This window comes from Glandiceps talaboti, chromosome 15, assembly GCF_964340395.1.
Source record: "Glandiceps talaboti chromosome 15, keGlaTala1.1, whole genome shotgun sequence".
Lineage (NCBI taxonomy): Eukaryota > Metazoa > Hemichordata > Enteropneusta > Spengelidae > Glandiceps > Glandiceps talaboti.
Window position 1 is genome coordinate 7,137,270 of NC_135563.1, and position 19,652 is coordinate 7,156,921.

The window sequence follows — 19,652 nt, forward strand, 5'->3', positions numbered from 1 at the left end:
TTATGGTTTCAGTTTGTCATTGTCGGCATTCAGACACACCGTCATATGTGTTGGCCAGTCAGCACTTTGGCATTTCGGACTGCAGTAAGTCTGATTTTCACACAGAGTACACTCAACGTGAGCCACTGCACCACAGAAGCAGAAGAAACGGGTTGCAACTGTATTAAAGAAGAGGGGGGAAAAGGTTAAAAAGGGATAAGTTATTGTGATTGCAACCTAACTTCTATTAAAACAGGCTTGCTTATGGATGATTTGAGGGTGTCACAGCAAATGAAACCTGGCATTAAAGGAGAACAACGTACAGCTGATTTTATCTGAGCTGCATTTTCTTATGCTTCGGGGGCACAGGAAGCCATTGTCACCAATCCCATATCATGTGACCTCTCTCAATTCTCTATAGTAAAGTTATAAAAATTGCCATATCTTGCTTAGAAGATGCCTGTTACACACTGGGGTGAGGCATTTTTGGAAACAAATAAACTTAGGAGCTAAACCTCTTTAAACAATACCCTCCACAATGTTTGAGCAAGACATGTTTAGCTCTTTTGTTTATTTGTATCCCAGAATGCCTCGCTCCAGTGTACAGCAGGACTCTCCTACGCCAAATCTACCAATTTTAATAACTCTCTCTTTTTTCTCTTTTTTTTCTTTAGAGAAGTCACACTATGTAGCATTGGTGAAAATGACTTTTCTATGTCCCCCTAGCATAAAGAAATTCAGCGAAGATAAATCAAGCCTCATTGTCTTTGTTCCCATTTAATGATGAGCAGTGGGAATGAAATGTATACTTCAAAGACCATAATTAGTTAACAACAATGACACCCTATGATAACAACAAACTGTGTAAATACACATGCTGTGTAACCCTCAAGCTATACCATTCACTCAGAAGTAAGTCCAATCTTCAGAGCCAGCACACCTTTCTGTTGTGCAAATAATCATCATGGCCTGTTTTGTAAAGAATTCAAATGATGTACACTTCAATGATTTATCATCTGTGTATGTCTTATACAATGGTACCTCAATCTGACAAACTTAACATCATCTTTTACATCTTTATTGGTACAACTTGAAACCAATCACATTCTATTAAGTCAATATTGAACATTTATAACTAGTATTCAATTAGTTAATTGATAAAAGTTGAATGGGCAAATGCAAATGTTTCAAAGTAAAGTATCACAAAAACATGAAGTCACTAAAGAAACTGGGCTTACCTGTATCTGGTAGGAATTTGACCAGTACGCAATCACCACCATACACTTCAGACACCACAAGTTTCTTCTCCTTGACAGTTTCCACTTCAATCAGCGATTCCTTTAGGAACAAGAACGGCTTGCCTTTCAGCTTCTTGGGCATTTCGTCAATCAATTGCTTTCTCAGTTTCTCCATGCTTCCAGTCATGCTGACATCTGAGTTACCAAATTTCCTGAATGATCTGTCACTATTCATGGCTATCACAGTCATATGCTGCACTACATCAATCTCTGTAAAAAAAATATTTAAAAAAATCTTTATTGTTGTAATCAAATTTAGAATTTCAAATACAGTCACCACTTGTGTAGTGCCCTAGTGTCAAAGCAAGAGAAAACAAGAGAGAAGCTTCAATTGTTTGGTAGGGATAAACTGAGTATCAGCCTTCGTACATGCAGATCTCATTCATTTTTCTTGAAACCATATCAATACTGGGTGTGTGCCAACCCAGACTGCAGTGATAAGAGGCACACAAGATGGCCATTTGGCCATAAACAACCCTTAAGTGATAACCTCCACCAACAACACAGATATTGTTATCTACATCTATCAGCAGAATCCAAACAAATTATTGTTAACATAAATTAGCTCGTGAGAATGGAAAGTTAACATGTCTTTCTGTTGAATACTTTCTGTATCAACAAATATCCTCAAAGCCTTCATTATCATTTATACTTGTTATCTTTCTTTTGTTGATGTTTATTTTTTTCTAAAAAATAAATAATCAGTTTTATACACACACAAGCCAAGTTGTATGTTTTCAAACAAAAAAATACAGGATTTATACCCTGGTTATTCTATGTCAAGACAATGCACACCTATGTCGTTCATTCTGTGGTTCACAAAATTTGAGTCAAAATAGGCCAAGTCACCATTTATTCTTCCTTCTTTTTTATAGACTATGCTTGCACAGGTATAATTAGGTTATTTCGATTTTTCTTCATTCAGCCATAAACTACTCATGACCACAGGGTTGTCACTATGAGACGCTAGATGGTGGTGACAAAGATCCCTTAGGTCACTCATATTTCCTTTGGCTAAACTACGAAAACATTGGGGAATGACATCTAAATATCGGTAGACATTCTAAGAATACATAGTCAAAACCACTAAAAATAAACACATTTAATTAGAATGGGGAAATTATAAATTAATTTCTACATTCCAAATAATCAAAATTTCAAAACAAATATCCTTATACTTAATATTCATATAGTAGCATTAGCAATAGACTTACCCTTCTCAATGTTACCTGATGGTGAATTGACACCTGGTGGTAAGGACTCTACAATAACAGTAGGGGATCGTACTGGGGTATTACCAGATCTAGTGGAAGCAGCTGATACTGGTCGGCTGCTGGTTATATTCATCTCTTTCATGTCATCAGTAGTAAAACTGCAGACAAAAAAATTCTTATTAATTGTCATATTCGGATCAATTCTTATTTGTTGCTATGGAGAGTAGGATTCCCCTTTTAATCACATAAATATGTGCAAATCTGTCACCTGTGTGACGTCAAACAGGGAAGATCAAAAACCCATATCACCCCTGTTCTACCGAATAATTTTTTTCTCTCAACTGTTTTCCTGCTAATCCTACACTTTGATCAAGTTATCGTGATAATAATTATGTGCTTTCAAAACGTAAATGCACACATTACGTTACATATATATCATAGGGTGGCATGAGTCTGATATGTACAGGTACTTTTGTTTCTATTTAATAAATTTTATTCTATCTAAAAATGATGTAGATTATCGATGTAGCAGACAGCAAGCTTAATACTTCCGATTTTCCGTCGAGCTCGGAGCTCCGAACTTACACATCCCGAGCAAATATGATTAAAATGACGGAACAAAAGTCACATTCAGACAAATTTTACTTGCATTTCTAAAACTAAATTTGATATTACATGTACATCGCAAGGTTATAACCGATAATTTTGGTTGATAAAAAACAACAGCACACTGCTTGATTTCGTGGGATTATATATAAAAAGCTTCAGTCTACAAATGAAAGAATTGAATCAAAGACTTACTCAAATTCACCACCATTGACCTGTAGGGCTGGTAGTCTTGGTTCGCGCAGTTGTTCTGGAGTTCCCATTCCAATGCCAGACTCTTGGTCTTGGTTGTCATCATCTTTCAAAAGTTTAGCAGACAGTGATTCATGTTTCATGTTGTTGTCATCTAGAGGGATGTTCTCCATACTAACCAGGTCTTTGCTTGCTGTTAATCAAAATTGGAAATGAGATCATGTTATACTAATTCCTCAAAAAAAAAGAAGAAAACTATATGAAAACATTTCCCTAAAGAGCACGCTTTGGAATTGTGAATCATACCCGTTTATTTGGAAAATTTACCACAAATTTGAGGAAAAGAAATATTCCATAAATCTGTTTGGAAATCAAATCTGACATATTGATACACTTTATCAAACCATGCATAAGTAATAAATAAAAGATTAAAAATAAGAACATGATCTACATACAAACTACAGTTTGAAATTTGAAAATCAAAATCCAACACATTGCTACATTTTGTCATAAGCCATGCATAAATTAAGCATTCAAAACAGACCACAGTGTGATTTAATATTATATTTACTTATTCAAATTTACGAATTTATTTGGACAAATAAAGATAACTATATTATCTTTATTACTATTCTACACTGCATAAATTCACATTTGTCTAAAATATTGCAGACACTGCATGAATTCACATTTGTCTAAAATATTGCAGTATCTTTGAAATTTGATTTATGTTTCCTGAGTTATCACACATTAGCATGATACTGTTTCCTAGCATACGAAGGAAAGGAAGGGCTTTATCTAATGCTTCTGACAACATCTACAATTCATATTAAAGTCTACCTTCCAGCACACTATGCTATCTTTAAGGTAGGAATTAAGCATCCCTTTGAATTATACAACAATACAGACATGCCGACCTTTACAGCTTATACTTGTTGAAGTCAAAATGTTAACATTAATAATTAAAGACAGTGTCATATGATACCAAAAAAAACAAAAATTAGAAAAAATTCACATAACCGCAAAAAATAAACGTAAAATAAAGAGCCAGCAATCAAGACATTCATCAAAGAAAAATAGTGAAATCCAAAAAACAGAGAGGTTGACAGACAATGTTGGGTAAAAACTTCACACATCAATTTGAATTACTTACAGGGAAAGCGATAGAAATCGAGTCTATCGATTTCACTTAGATCCGATTTTACGCCTATTATTGTGCAGCAGTAATGAATTACAAAAACAAAGTCATTGCATGATTGCATATTACAACAATGGAAAACAAGCTATCGGCAAACTAAGATTGACATAGATTAAAATTATAGTGTTGGTGAATGGATATCAAGATAGTGTAAACATTGAATGAGATTGAATGTGCAGTCACTTGGGGAAAACTTGCTGTCAGAGATACCAAGAATAATTACACCAGTGTACAATAATAGCTTACATGAACATGCTGCAAAATTTGTTTTACGTTGTCTATGTCTTAGTTTGTTGATAGTTGATTTGCCATAGTAATTGTTTGAGAAGGGCAAGTTTAACAGAATATTAACAGAGGATCAAAGGTGACTTTTAATCATGATAAAAGAGTAATTAATTTATGAATATCTAACATAATAATAAATCATTATACATTTTAATAATCGGTAATTGATTTAAATGGCAAAATATGAAATTTCCTCAAACAATGTATCCTGTCCAGTGTGATGGTATAAGGCTGGGAATTCAAAGAAATACTTTTCGACAGTGAAAATGCACATTGCAGCCCTGAAATATAGATGGCTAATGTCCAAGACTTACTTTGATTTAAATTAACTTTATTTATTTAGAAAAATATGGATCATGTAGGTAATACATAATAAAGTAATTTCAGACAACATAAGGTTATTACATGCTGTTACCAGCACATTGATATTTTTATCATTTGACAACACTGCACTACACGGATGACCTTGTCAACCATCAATTTGGATAGTCAGACTTATCGAACGGACTGTTTGAATGAGATTAAATCATCACACTACCATCAAATCAGCTGTTTGAATGAAATGACAGTCACTCATCACACTACTATTACCATACAAGTGACTCACCTGAGTGTTTCTTCTTCCACCAGATAAAGACAATGAGACAGACTAAGACAATTGCTAGGAAAGCAAACACAACACCAAGAATGACAGCAAGAGAGGATGAGCTGGTAAATGCCTGTGAAAAAAATTAATAAATAACAATCTTCTATTATTTCACATTCTTATATTTTTATTCGCTTAATATCTTTGAAATCTGGTAAAATTCCTCACGTATGTCTCATCTGTTACATGGGCAGGACAGTTTTGATTTGGACATAACAGGATATCAGTTGATTGGAAGTTGAAATAGAAGACTGTCCCTTCGATGTCTTCAGCAGGCAGCCTATAAAGTGTAACTTTATATTAACAGACTACAACATTTATGAAACATGCTAAGAAGCAAAATGAACATTTTGAAGTGCACATATCACTATCATTGTAAGCCAATAATATCAGTGTTTCTGTTCTGGGTGGAAAGCTGGTAAAATCTACCCGAGTTCCCTTGGCCATTTTTACTGGGGTAATATTATAGTACATGGTATGGAAAGCTTTACAAACAGAAATCCCTCCTCTGTTACTAGGGTTACCAGCCCTTAGCAAAAACACTGAATATGGATATCTTTGCAAATATCAATGTTAGTCAATAATACACATATGAAATGAACATCTTTGCATATCCCTGTAGGCCAATAATATGCAAATTAAATTAACATATTTGAATATCACTGTAGGCAAATAATATGCATAACAAACGAACACGTCCATGTAGGCCAATAATATCGATATCATTATAGGCCATTAATACGCATATTAAATTAACATCTTTGCATATGACATAACCTTATTGAAGTGCTAGAATCAGTGTCGTCACAGGCATGGGTTAGAATGATCATTATTTAATGATAGTAAATTCATAAATCTATGAACAGCATAATAAATATATTAATAGATGCACTAAGAACATATATAAATCATAGCTTTGTGATAATTTCTTACAAATTGTGTATCACAAAGCTTATCTACATTACTGACAGGCACTGCCAGTCTGAATTTGATATCAATATATAACTTTATTTGTCCCAACAGGGACGATTTACATATATCTTATCAGTAATATCCATAGAATTTGCTTAAATTTTAGTGACTTTGGAGTTTGCATGCCTTCTTATAAATTGATCTTTTGTAATGAAAATTATTAAAATTTCAGCAAGTTTTGGGGTTTGTATGTCAAAGTATATAGCTTCATATTTTTGGTAATGAAAATTATCAAAATTTCAATGTTTGTATGCCAAGTATATAATAAATTACCAAGTATATATTTTCATATTTGTGGCCAAAATTGAGGATCAAAATCTTGGTTAATTTTGGGTTTGTATGCTTCCACATTACACATATGAAGAGAGCAACATTACAATTTTAGAGAGTTCAGGATTTTCATACATATCTGGTAACCATCAAAGTTTAATGGCTTTATTAGGTTATTATGAGTTATACATATTTTACACTTTATCAGTGCTATCACATTTTGATGTGGTTCAACTTGTGGGTCACTGGCCATTTATAATGTATGCTTAGCATACTGCAAGTCTCTTTAAATGTGGGTTTAATATCAATATTGAAACATTTCATCTTTTACAGTAAATTCATAAATTTCCATCAGAAACGTCAAATTTCCTGGAATTATTAATCCTATTTTATCAACAGAACATATACCATCAAAAAGCTCAATTTCCATTTCCATGAAATTTCCAAGGTCCTTTTTTTAAAAAAAGTCAATTTACCTGAGGATCGTTTCCATAGTAATCCTGTCCATCTACTTGCATGGTTTCCATGGCAGTTATAGTATGACCATTAAATGTTAAAGTTAGACCACTTTTAACATCTTCGTACATTAAGACAAGACTGGCATCAAGGTCTATTTCTGGTCCTGTTGCAATAAAGTCAACAACGATACTACCTGCAAAATAAAATTGACAAAAGTAATCAAATCAGTCTTTTGATAATCCATACAAATTTCGGTAAAATATATAATTTCATAAGAATATTAAAAAATACAATTTCATGAAAAAAAAATATTTTATGAAGATTTCATAAAGTTGAACAAGCTAAATTTTTCTGATACTGAACACTGAAGCCTTATCTCTCAAAACGAAAATAATTTTAATCATATGAGACAAATTTTATAAGATAGTGTATACACAGTTATCTCTGCTGGTGTATAAATATGTTGGGGCATCCATTTTTTATTCAATGTGGCAACTAATTTTGAACTTACTATAGCGGCAATCAAGGTTTCGATGTACTTAGATACTAGATAATCTAAACCACCGCCTTGCGGAAAGAAAGTACATATCAGGGACAGTTCATGGTATCTACTAGTTGGCATGTTAGCTCAGCTGGGGATGTGGGTTCAATTCCTACAAGTATCACTTTTCTTTCCTCATCATTTATAACAAATGTAAAGCTATTGTTGTTGTATGTGGAATTACATTTTCCAATAAATCAGTTTTTATAATCTATGGTTCCAAATATTGACATACCTTCAGATGTTAAGTAAATTTTACTACTACTACTACTACTACTACTACTACTTCTACTACTACTGCTACAGCTACTGCTACTACTACTACTACAACAATTAACAACTACAATTACTGCTGATACTACTTCTACTATTACTACTACTACTACAAACCTTCAGACAGTTCTACATCACTGATAGAGATATTGGTGTACTTGGCTGACATCTGGTTGATAAACATAATAGTGAAGTAGTTCTCCATTCCACTGATTACAGTCGAGTAGACGGCATCAAACTCTAGTTTGACAGTCTTTGAGGCACCTGTAGGTACATATGCGTCAAGACTGGTCACATCAAAGCTTGGCAATGTGATCGTTAATTCGTAATCGTCTGGATCAGAGGTCACAGTGACTTCAATGATGTGATCTATGCCTGCTACATCTATGAACAAGTCATAGAACTCAGCCTGAGTACTGGTAACATCAACCGGTATAGTTGTGTTGCCTCTTAGTTCACCTAGGTACATAGATGCCATTACTAAGCTGGCACTTGCTTGCCATGTATGGCCCTGTAGAAGAGAATATAAAAGTATAGCAATGTATAAGTAGACAGTACGTGATAGATGTCACAAATGGAAATTGTCCACAAGTCAAAATTTTTCAGAAGTGTATCTGACATTTTTGTTGATGCATCATCACCATCGTCAGGGGTGACTGATGTTGTGAATGAGTAACTGTATCACATGTGAAAAATTTCAACACATCAGCTACCCATAAAGTCATGAACACAGAAACATGTCGTGATGGAAACAGTTGTCATGGTTACAGCTGTGTTAATATATCTACCAGTTTTGATCATGAGCTGACAGATATGATCATTTTAATACAATCTTATAATGCCTTCCCTCGATACACTGAAAGAAGCACTAGTACTGATGATCATCAACAAGCTTGCCTGACTGTGGTTTTCTAACTTAAAACAGAAAAATATACAAAATCAACCAAAATTTTGAGTGAATGAAACATCAACTCACATTTCTTGTTATATTTTCAGCAACATCTCCCGTTACATTGTTGACAATTGCAATCAAGGGTTGTGTGGCAAACACCTCTTCTTCTGTGGCAGAGCTAGGACTTGCTACTACACTTAGAGCATACGGTCTATTTTCAACAGTGAAGGTACTGGAGCTGGTCCAATAGGTCAAGTTCTCTGGTTGGGTGACGTTGAAATCCAGAATGTAGTCACCAGGATAAGTAATGGCCAAATCAGTAAAGTTAGCATAACCAGATACAAATGTGGCAGTTTTATTACCAAGAAGCACAGCACGGGAATCACCAGTACCAGCTCTCAAAGACACAGTCACCTGCCAGGGTACGTTTTTATTACCCACATTTTTGACATGGTCACCCTGTTTCAGAATAAAAGGCAAAGAAATACAGACTGATGACTCTTTTTATTTTCTAGAAATTTATAGGATAGTACAGATAATTTCTCAATCCTTAGAGTTGTGTTTCTAACATGCTGTTGTTATACATGAATCTCATCTTGCAAATTTCTGCTGTAAATAAGTACATTGTTTGAATATCTCGTCAACATCTTACATTTGGTCTATGTTAAACTTTCTTTCATGCATTTACAATATAATATGCAAAGTCACAATCAATAATTCAAGAAAAAAAAATTGGACTCATTTCACTGAGCTGTCTGTTAACTGTTTGTTTAAAAACACACTGTTCACTTCGGTGGTCTTTTTTTTCAAATTCTAGAGAATTAAGAAATATTACATGACTCAAATAGTAATCTATGAAGTATACAGAAAGTTACAGCATCTCCTTATGTTATCAATGACAGGACTATACTATAGTTCAAATCAAACTATTTCCATGGAACGTGGTCCTTACCAGATACTAGTATATGGTTCAAATGATAATTTTTTTATTTGATATGTATCCACTGTGTTTTCTATCTGATGAAATAGAGACAATTTTATCGGGTGGTTTTTATGGTTTTTAAGGTTTGAGTCAACTTACCAAACCATCTAGGGCATCGATAATAGGTTGTTCAACAAACTCCATTTCTTCATAAGTACCACCTGGTGCTGTGTATACATTGATGTTACTAATAATCTGGTACTGTACGGACTCCCCATCTGATTCCTCTCCTGAATCCTGGTCACCATACCTGAATAAAACAAGTTGCAGATTTCTAATGATTAAACCGGTACTATCTGTAACTGAGGTATTATTTTTTTTCACTACCCTAGGCAACCAACAATATATTCAGTTTAAATTGCTCAAATACCAATAATCAGTGTGCCCTCTAATGATAGCCAAATTTTGTTGTTGTGAGTCAAAATGAGAAAAACTGGGATTTCTTGTGAGTCACCACATAGTAAGAGATAGGGGAACACCACCACATAGTAAGAGATACGGGAACACCAAATTTTGGTACGTCACTAGAAATTGTGTGCATCAGTGGTGCGTCAACTTGGCTTAGAGGAAACACTGCCAATAATTAACCATTTTACATGTCAATTTGAAGTCAGATGCTATCCATAACTAATATAATTATAGCAATATGTTGAAATCGGGATTCCTGGTGGCACTGAAATTTAGTTATGAAAAAAAAAGTTTTCTGGCAGAGGGCTTTAGAAGGTGGTCCTGAACAAAAGAATGAAATGATGCTATCAAATCGTTATGGCTTCATTGGTAAGATAACAATAATGAGAAAACCAGGGATTGAATCATTGGCCTTTAAACCATCAAAACAGAAACACATCCAAAGATATGATGATAAATCATAACTACAACTTATCTTGCGAAGTGTTCTTGTGAAGGGCAGGAAGTAGGTAAAATCTACCTGACTTCCATGTCATTCTAGCAGAATTTTTCCCTTTAAAATTATGATTCAATATGTGGAACTAAGCTACTTTTATCCACTTTTCCATTCCTGTTACCAAGGTTACCAAACCGGTCACTTTACCAATGTTCCTTTTAAAAATTATGACTCATTATGTGGAACTATGCTACTTTTACCCAGTTTTTCTTCCTGTTACCAAGGTTACCAAACCTTAGCAAAAATTAAACAATACTTGGGCATGAATTAAATGAAAGTTACTATAAAAGTAGACTGAGACGTACAGTGTGCCATTGGTTGGTCCACCTGTTTCATTTGTAGCTCTGACGCCACCTGTAGGATCAGTGGGTGTATCTACTGCTTCTGTCACACTCAAAGACACGATATTTAAACCAAGGCCATCATTTAAACCACCAGTTTGACCTTGAGATACCAAGTAGGACGATATGTCTTGTAGTTGAGAAAATGATAAACTTGAATTTAAACCTGTGTAGTTGGAATCTGAAAAGAACACAAGATAAAAAAAAAGAGAATATTATTAGCTACTGGTATGTACCAGAGATTATGTGCACTGGTGCGCACGCATACTAAGTTGTATTTTCACTGCAGTACAATACCAAAAACACTATATTGCATACCTGCATGCAAATGACCCGATCGTTCGCTACACACAAAATCGTGTGATCGTGCTGGATAATTTTTATGTAAATTTGCCATCTCAGATAAACATATGTAATGATAACAGAACCCCATTCCACGTGAGTTCCAGTTTGGGTACTCAGCAGTACAAGGCTTCCCTTTGATTGCACTCGTGCTTGCAGTGTTTTCTGCTGCACCTTCACAAGCGTACGGGCACAGAGAACACTGCAATCACGTGTGCAACCTCAAGTATGCCACACTGTGCACTAGCATGGCATGGGGTTCTGTCATATATTATTTAATCACGTTTGATAAAAGTGTGACATTTCTTATATTTTTGAAATATCAACAATACCTTGTCCATATACATGATGTATAATACCTTTACAACCATAAGCTTCCATAAAAATGTCTGGGTTTTTTTTTACAAAATTCTTTCACTTTGGATTATGAAACACATGTGATATATACTTTGTGATAGTCTGTCCAACCTGAGTAAGCTGTTACTGTCTAGTTCCATATTCTTTTATTACATATTAGTGACTTGGATAGTTGCATTGCTGGATAACAATACCAAAAGTTGTTAAAAGGAAACTAAAACTCTGATGAGAAAGATTACCTGTTGATGGTGCTGGTGTTGTAGTTGTGAAGTTAGATGTATTGTTGTTACTGCTGATATGTTCAGGTGTATCAATAGTTGGACTGGGTGGATCACCAATTTCAAGTGTGACTGAACTTGCCTCTACAGCTCTCCTCTTACGCTTACTACTACTACTTTCACTGACAACTTCCACAACTCGGATCTGATCTTCTTCAACGTCCAATAAACCAGCTAAGTTTGTGACAAGGTTTTCCTCGAAGAAGTTATCGACAAGAACTGGTTCAACATCAAACGACACGATGACACATGGTGATGTCTTGATATCAATAGGTTCATTGCCTCGTATCAGTATATACAGAGTCTGTAACTCACGGTCAAAGTAGTTGAGACCACTCACTTGTGAGTCTAATGGTGGCATAAACTGGTCATCAGGAAGATTGGGGTCTTTGGCTTTCCAGGTGAAGGTGCTTCCGGACAACTCTGCATTGGTGGGTGCAATGTATATACCATTGCGGTAGACATCTAATCGCTGTGGATTGGCGTACCAGGTACCGACTGTTAGCGCCTGCGTATCGTCTGCATCCAAAATATGAAGTCGTAGATGCTGTGGGTTGGTACCAGTGAAATACATCTCATAGTTCTTATCCATAGCTACAATAGTATAGAATGTACTAATACGTTCCTGGCATGTGTAACCATGACACCAACCGTGGTCCATAGGTCCGTTAATTAAATCTACATATCCGTCAGCTAGAAGCCCTACAGGAGATACTCGTCTGACTTCGGTGTCGGCATCCATGCTTTCAACGATCATCATCATGTGATCTAAACCGTGGCATTCATGTGCTCTCCATTCATCATTCCATGAACACTGGCTATTTCGGATTATACCTGAAAATAGTGAACACACACACATTAGATGCAAACAAAAGTTAATTCAACCATTCATTTTATAATTATCTGTTTTGTCCAGTTGTATAAATATGTTTGTTTTTTCTAGCTTAGAATTATCGTCCTGAAAAAAATTCTACTTTGTGAAAAATTCAACATTTCAACTATCAAATGCAACTCGAAAGTCATTGAATTTTTTATCAGAAAATTGACAATTTTTCAAATTTTAACTTTTACTCATTAATATTTCGAGCAATTTTTCCATTCTGACCACCACTACCAAATCTTGAACACCTAGGAGTCTAATAGCAGCAGTACTTTTCCTAGATTTAATATAAGCAATTGTTACTTTAATTACCCTACAGTTCATGTACTTCTCATTTCCCATACTTCGATTTATCAATTATCTCTTTCAACTTAAAGTCCACTATTGGTACATAACTTATTATAAAGTTATTTAAGAAAACTGTCATTCTTTTCACCCCAACAAAAATCACACCAACAGTGCAGCTACATTTTATCATCATCTGGCCCATCAAAAATCTTACCATCATTGCTACATTTTGTTGTCGTGCTCGACAAATGTATCTATTGGTAAGATTTTTGTTGAGTCACATGATAAAATGTAGTAGTATGTACAACTACAAACAAAAGTATTTAGCCCTTGCCCATGTGAGGGCGCTAACACAACTTACAAAACTAAATGTAGTCAAGATACTTCTTTAGCCAGTTGACATTTTCTTTCAGGTTTGTAAATCACTCACCTTTGTTTGGTGCAATATCATCCACTGGAATTCTGGTGCCATCAGGTTCAGTTAACATCATTTTAGGAATACGGTAATCACCAACTCCATGTCTGGCGTCCCCATCCCATTCATATTCAGACATTGGAATGATAGTACCTGGTGAGCCTATCATACTACCATCTAAATCTTTGATCATTGCCTTCTTCTTGCCATCACAGTCCATGTCTACACAGTCAGCTGGGTTTACAAAACTATGTAACATCAAAAAGTAAGAAAATAAACTTTGAATTACACTGATTATTTTCATAAAGTCAATGATAGTATGTTCTGACACGGGGGTAGGAGAGAGATGGGAGTCAAAGATGGAAACAATTAAATCAGATATTAGGACCAGGAATCATTCACTAAATACCTATAAGTCAGATATCAGTTTTCTCTGAATCACCTTGTGAGGGTATAATCAAAGGGAAGTCTTGTACTGTGTACACAATAGTATTATGCAGTATAACACACTTAGTTGAAAACCACACAGAGTAGATATCAGTGTAACATACACAAACATGAGGTGAAAAAATTTACACAACTACAAACAAAAGCATTTAACCCTTGCCCATGTGAGGGCGCTAACACAACTTATTACAAAACTAAACCTCAAATTGTAAATTAAAATGCATAGACGAGCTCACCCTAAGCTTGGTGCATGAATAAACAGTTTGCTATCTTCATCAACGTCATAAAATTCTAGTCCTTGGACAACCATTGGATGCATTGCATCACCATTAGATGGATTGGTCATAAAGACTTTGTCAACTTTACCGTTGCAATTCGAATCAAAATTGGAGAAAGTTACATCTGATGGCAGAAAATAAAAGTTGGTAGATATTAAGCATTATTTGTCAAAGAGAATCACCTAGTATAAATTCCATCATTTACATTTTACATTTCTCTATAAAGCATAAATGAATAAATTACATACTTTTACAACTATTTTGATATAATATCTATGCATGCAAATTACATTTCTTAAATTAGACTATCTGAACATTAATACCAACCAGCTCATGCAAATGAAAATCTTTCTGGAAATAAAAACATGCAAGTTAGTTGGTAAATGTACATGCATTACTTAGGGTTCAAAACTGACAACATGCAAGAAATGTTAGTAACATCCAAACATTTACATTTACAGAAAGAAGCACATACTCAAAATTTATGCTGCATTCCAGTTTAAGAAAGATACATGTATATGACTGATATTACATAATGTATCAGAGATTTGTTTACACCAGTGCACGCATACTAGTGGTATTTGCACTGCAGTGCAATATCGAACACATTTCCCCCCAAAAAGTTAATTTTGTAATTTTTTCTAGTTTTTGCGTGGTCTCCATACTTAACTGTATACAAGTATGCAAATGATTACATGTCCATTTCATGTACATGTCATCATGACCACATGGTTGCATTTTTTTTTAATGGAATTTGTTTTTTTAAGTAAAAATATGTAATAATACCTGAATCACATGCTGGGTGACTACCAGCTTTGTTTTTATTCTATTTTTTTTATGGCATGGGCTTCTTTCTTGTCAATGTTAGTACGTTGATTGTAACATTTTGCTGATCTTTGACACCTTGTAACAGCATTGATCAGTGTTGGTTGTTTTGTTTGAAGGAAATTGCTCTAAAATGTCAATTTCTTTATTCATTTATTTATTTATTTTGAAAATGTAGTAATTATCTGTCCAACCAACCCAGCCAATTTTGTTATAAGCTTGAAAACACACCAAAATGTAGATATTCTGGCAATGAAAACACACAGATACAAAGAATAACAACATTTCGGATTGATAAATCCAACACATACAAGTCTGCAAAGAAATCATAGATAAGCGACAGCTAGCAGAAAGACAGTGTCTACAGCATTGTGGGCAGTGCAAGGTCAAAGGTCAAAGGGGGAAATGGGCATTTGAATGCAGATGGAAGGTTAAAGTTTGTTGAGTGACAAGATAGTGTGTGTATGTATGTATGTATGTGTCTGTGTGTGCGTGCATGTATGTATGTATGTATGTATGTATGTATGTATGACTGAGTGTATGTAATGTACGTAGGTATGTATGTACGTAGGTATGTATGTATGTGTGTTCAGATACGTTTGGTGACTAGTTTCAAGTTGTACAATTATATAATCGCATGCAAATGGTAGCTATAATAAAAATAAAGATTGCATGCATTCAATCTAGATATGATGCAGGTTGGAAAATGGACGATAGTTGAGTTAGTATAGCAGATAGTTGAGGTTCAAACACCAAACACAGTACAGGTAGCCCAATAACCATAGCCTGCAAAAAGTTATGAAATATACAACAACAACAACAACAACAACAACAGCAACAACAACAACACCAAGATGAAGGCAGATCAACGATATAAGACAAACACAGCATGCCGATGAAGTCTGGTCGACACCAGCATTTAAATATACCTGTCAGCTGAACTGAACCACTAATAGCGGTGTATTGCATCAGACCATGGAATGCGAAAAATGGTGCACCGGAAGTACCAGATGAAAATGAGGCAAATGTGAATCCAACTTTGCCTCCTGTAGGAGTTCGAGGAGTACGGTTTCCGGAACTCTGTCGGATGTTATCGTTTCCACTGTCGGGCTAAGAAAGTAAAAAAGTTTGTCAGATGATGATGTAACATTGTCTTTATTTATTTACAACAAGATGTTGATAGTCAAGTCAGTCACTCCTCTAATACAACTGCTTAATTTGCATTCATTTTCAAGTCATGTGATCACACAGGTTCTTATTTGCATTTTAGAACTACTGTACACCTGTAATACAACAAGTTGTACTTTCAAAAATTCTATAAACTGGGCAAAAGGATTTGGAACAGGAAAAATGTTTTCCTTGAACAGTTACGTTCTTTGGTAAAAAAAAAATATTGAAATTGTCAATTAGGGTCTTTTTTGAAATTTTTCTTAAAAATGTACATAAAATAATAAAAGCTAATGCAGGGTGAAAGAGATATCAATAATTATTTTCAACCAAAGTGAGAACTTTCCCATTTTTGATAATTTGAATCTGAGCATGAAAACCCATACATATAATTGATTGTTGCAGATGATAGTTGATTACTTGGAGGAGAGACCAACAAAACTATCAATACCTTGTCAATTTATAACAATCATGTACACACAAAAAAGATAAATACCTTTCATTGTACCAATACCATTTATGGTTGGGTATTTCATTGGTAAGTGAAATGCTTCAGTTGGGGCTTGACCAACATCTGATGAAAATGTTGGCCAAACAAATCCGATTTTACCCTTGGAAGGAGAAAGGGGTCCTCGAATACTTGTCAGAAGGATTTCATGATCACTAGCAAGCTGCACAGCATTGAGGTTAGAGGTCAGAGTTTAAAGGTTAGAAGACATGCAAACATTTGTAAGTTGGAGTTAAGCAAAAAAAAATACATAAACAGGAAAACATGCAAACATTTGTTGAAAGTAAAAAATAAGTACATAAAAAAATAAACATGCAAACGTTTTTTTTTACTTGGAAACAGACAACAAATACATAAACATGCAAAAATTTGTTAGTTGAAATTAAACAAAAATTACATAAACATGTAAACATTCGTTAGTTGCAAACAGAAATAAATACATAAACAAATAAGCATGCAAACATGTGTTACTTGGAAACAGACAGAAAATACAGAAACATGCAAACATGTAGAAACACCCAGAAATTGAAGATATTATTCGTGCAACACAATAGTACACATGTACAGTTATATTAATTAGTGTCTATCGCTCTAAAGAACCCGTTCCTCTTTTCCTTTTTTTTTTTTTTTTGGGGGGGGGGGGGGGGGGGTTAATTTGACAGTTGGTGAATTTTATGATATTTTGACATTTGTTGATTGAAATGAGATGCCAGACAAATCACAATACATAAAATAAACAGGAACAGAAATATTACATGTTTTAAATGTTAATATATTTAAAAATGAATTATTTTCAAAAATAACTTTAAAAAAATACATGCAGGAAACGCAATGCGGATATTACTAGCAGCAGCAAATAGGCCATAATATTACTTAATATGTACCCCCCCCCCCCATCCCACCCCTATCCTTTGCACTTAACAACCAATAACTTGAAATAGGGATGATTTCAATTGGAGTACAACTTTCTACATACCACATCTGTAGTACAGTCAAAACTTGGACTGGTGCCAACAATCAGTGAGTCACTCATGCTGACAAACTTGTCAGAGGTTATGTGAGTTAGAGCTGCTGGTCCATACACCATTGGCATGACACCACATGTATTGTCCACTAGTATGATGTCTGACATCTCAATACTACACTTTGGATGGAACCATATACCAAAATCAAAACTCTTGTACACCAGGAAGTTGGAAATCTTGGAGCAGCCGGACAGACCATCGGGATAATACATGTGGATACCATGTAATGTGGTGTGAGCTACATTGCCTTCCCATTTATTTTCCGGTGCAATCTCCTCAAAGCATGGTTCACCAGATATGCGGAAACCAACTCTTTCAGATCCTGCTACGGCGTTATTTTTCATGACAACATCTTTGGCTTTGTGGACTTCAATGCCTCCCATCCAGACAAGATTCTCTGGTTCAAATCTGTCCTGGTAGGTTCCCGGGAAGATAGTCAGTGTCACCAAATTATGTATCAGTCTGTGGTCACCATCCCATACTACAATACCTTTAACATCAAACATACAATGTATATATGTGAGCATCACAAAGTTATTTATCAGTCTAGTAACAGTATGGTCTATAACTTTACATACTTTTTCAAAATATGACTCTGATAATCGAAGTTTTAGTTTTCTAAGATTGACACAAACTAAATTATTGTCACAACATGTTGATACAACAGTGATAAGCTATTGAATGGACATTGGTTAAATTATAGTCTCAGTAGGGTGGCTCTCTGACAACAGTTAAAGGTAGTTCCATAAACTTGCAGACTGTACCGTTTTGGGACTTCCAATATTTACATCATCTTGATTACAGGGTAAGATTTGCACAACAGAGGAACCACTTTTACCAACTTGTGTAATCTACCACATTGAACAACAATAGTTTCAGTGTCTATCTTTAGTAAACTGAAGCCTTGGTTACCAGAGTCATAAAACAGTTTTTTGGGACAATACTGAGTAAAGCTTGAATCAGTGAAATAGAATTTATATCACGGTAGGAAACATTCTAAAACTAAAAATTAAAAAACTCTTATCTTGGTAGCAAATAAATTAATGATCTGTGTTACAAATGTGACATTCTGGTTTTATAATTTTATGTAAACTGTTTTCAATCTAACACAAAATCTCGGTTTTCCAGACTATCACCCAAACAGATTTTCACATGGCAACAACTCACCAGGTCCAACTGTATGATGTACAACGTTATTTTCGATAACGACACCAAATGCTCCAAACACACCGATAGCTGTATTGAAACCATTATGGAAACTGTTTCCCCTGATGTAGGATGGACTAGATTGGGTAACCAATCCGGTATCCAGGAATGCTAGGGAATACCGTGGATCAAAGAAGTCTGGCCAGCCTTCCTGCCCACACAGTTTGAACTCAACATTTGCTATTCTTGCATAACCTGTACAAAAACAACACATTGATATTAAATTGTAAATATACTGGGATTAAAACAGACATTTTTACAGCATTGAATGCAATCAATATTATAAAAACTAAGTGTGGTGTGTAATGAATTGCAAAAGTCTAATAATTACATGTTGTCATGTACAGTATTTCAATTTAAACTGCATGCCATATACAATGTTTTTAACTTTTTTGACTATTTGTCTTGTGTGTCCTGGTGCAAAATATTAACAATAGATGAATGGTGAATTGCACAACATGCACCATAAATAATATTGGCAATTTTTCACTTTGTGGAACTTCCATTTTGGGGACTACTTGAACCATGCACTTCCATCAGCGGGTTCACTCATATTGAATGAGGCTTACTTATAAGGGGGCTCA

At 34.8% G+C, this 19,652-nt stretch overlaps 1 protein-coding gene across 1 annotated transcript in view; it reads right to left on the bottom strand.

The window, feature by feature from the left end:
* LOC144446899 (fibrocystin-L-like) overlaps positions 1 to 19,652 on the bottom strand; it is a 63,612-nt gene continuing 43,960 nt past the window's right edge. Inside the window, exons 41-56 of the mRNA XM_078136745.1 lie at positions 19,030 to 19,263; positions 17,814 to 18,352; positions 16,092 to 16,272; positions 14,296 to 14,461; positions 13,628 to 13,860; positions 11,991 to 12,863; positions 11,017 to 11,233; positions 9,907 to 10,057; positions 8,910 to 9,284; positions 8,051 to 8,444; positions 7,137 to 7,312; positions 5,380 to 5,491; positions 3,293 to 3,482; positions 2,492 to 2,649; positions 1,218 to 1,487; positions 1 to 158 (exon numbers count right to left, since the gene is read on the bottom strand). Coding sequence (XP_077992871.1) covers positions 1 to 158; positions 1,218 to 1,487; positions 2,492 to 2,649; positions 3,293 to 3,482; positions 5,380 to 5,491; positions 7,137 to 7,312; positions 8,051 to 8,444; positions 8,910 to 9,284; positions 9,907 to 10,057; positions 11,017 to 11,233; positions 11,991 to 12,863; positions 13,628 to 13,860; positions 14,296 to 14,461; positions 16,092 to 16,272; positions 17,814 to 18,352; positions 19,030 to 19,263 — 4,427 coding nt within the window. The remainder of the gene's footprint in view (positions 159 to 1,217; positions 1,488 to 2,491; positions 2,650 to 3,292; positions 3,483 to 5,379; positions 5,492 to 7,136; positions 7,313 to 8,050; positions 8,445 to 8,909; positions 9,285 to 9,906; positions 10,058 to 11,016; positions 11,234 to 11,990; positions 12,864 to 13,627; positions 13,861 to 14,295; positions 14,462 to 16,091; positions 16,273 to 17,813; positions 18,353 to 19,029; positions 19,264 to 19,652) is intronic.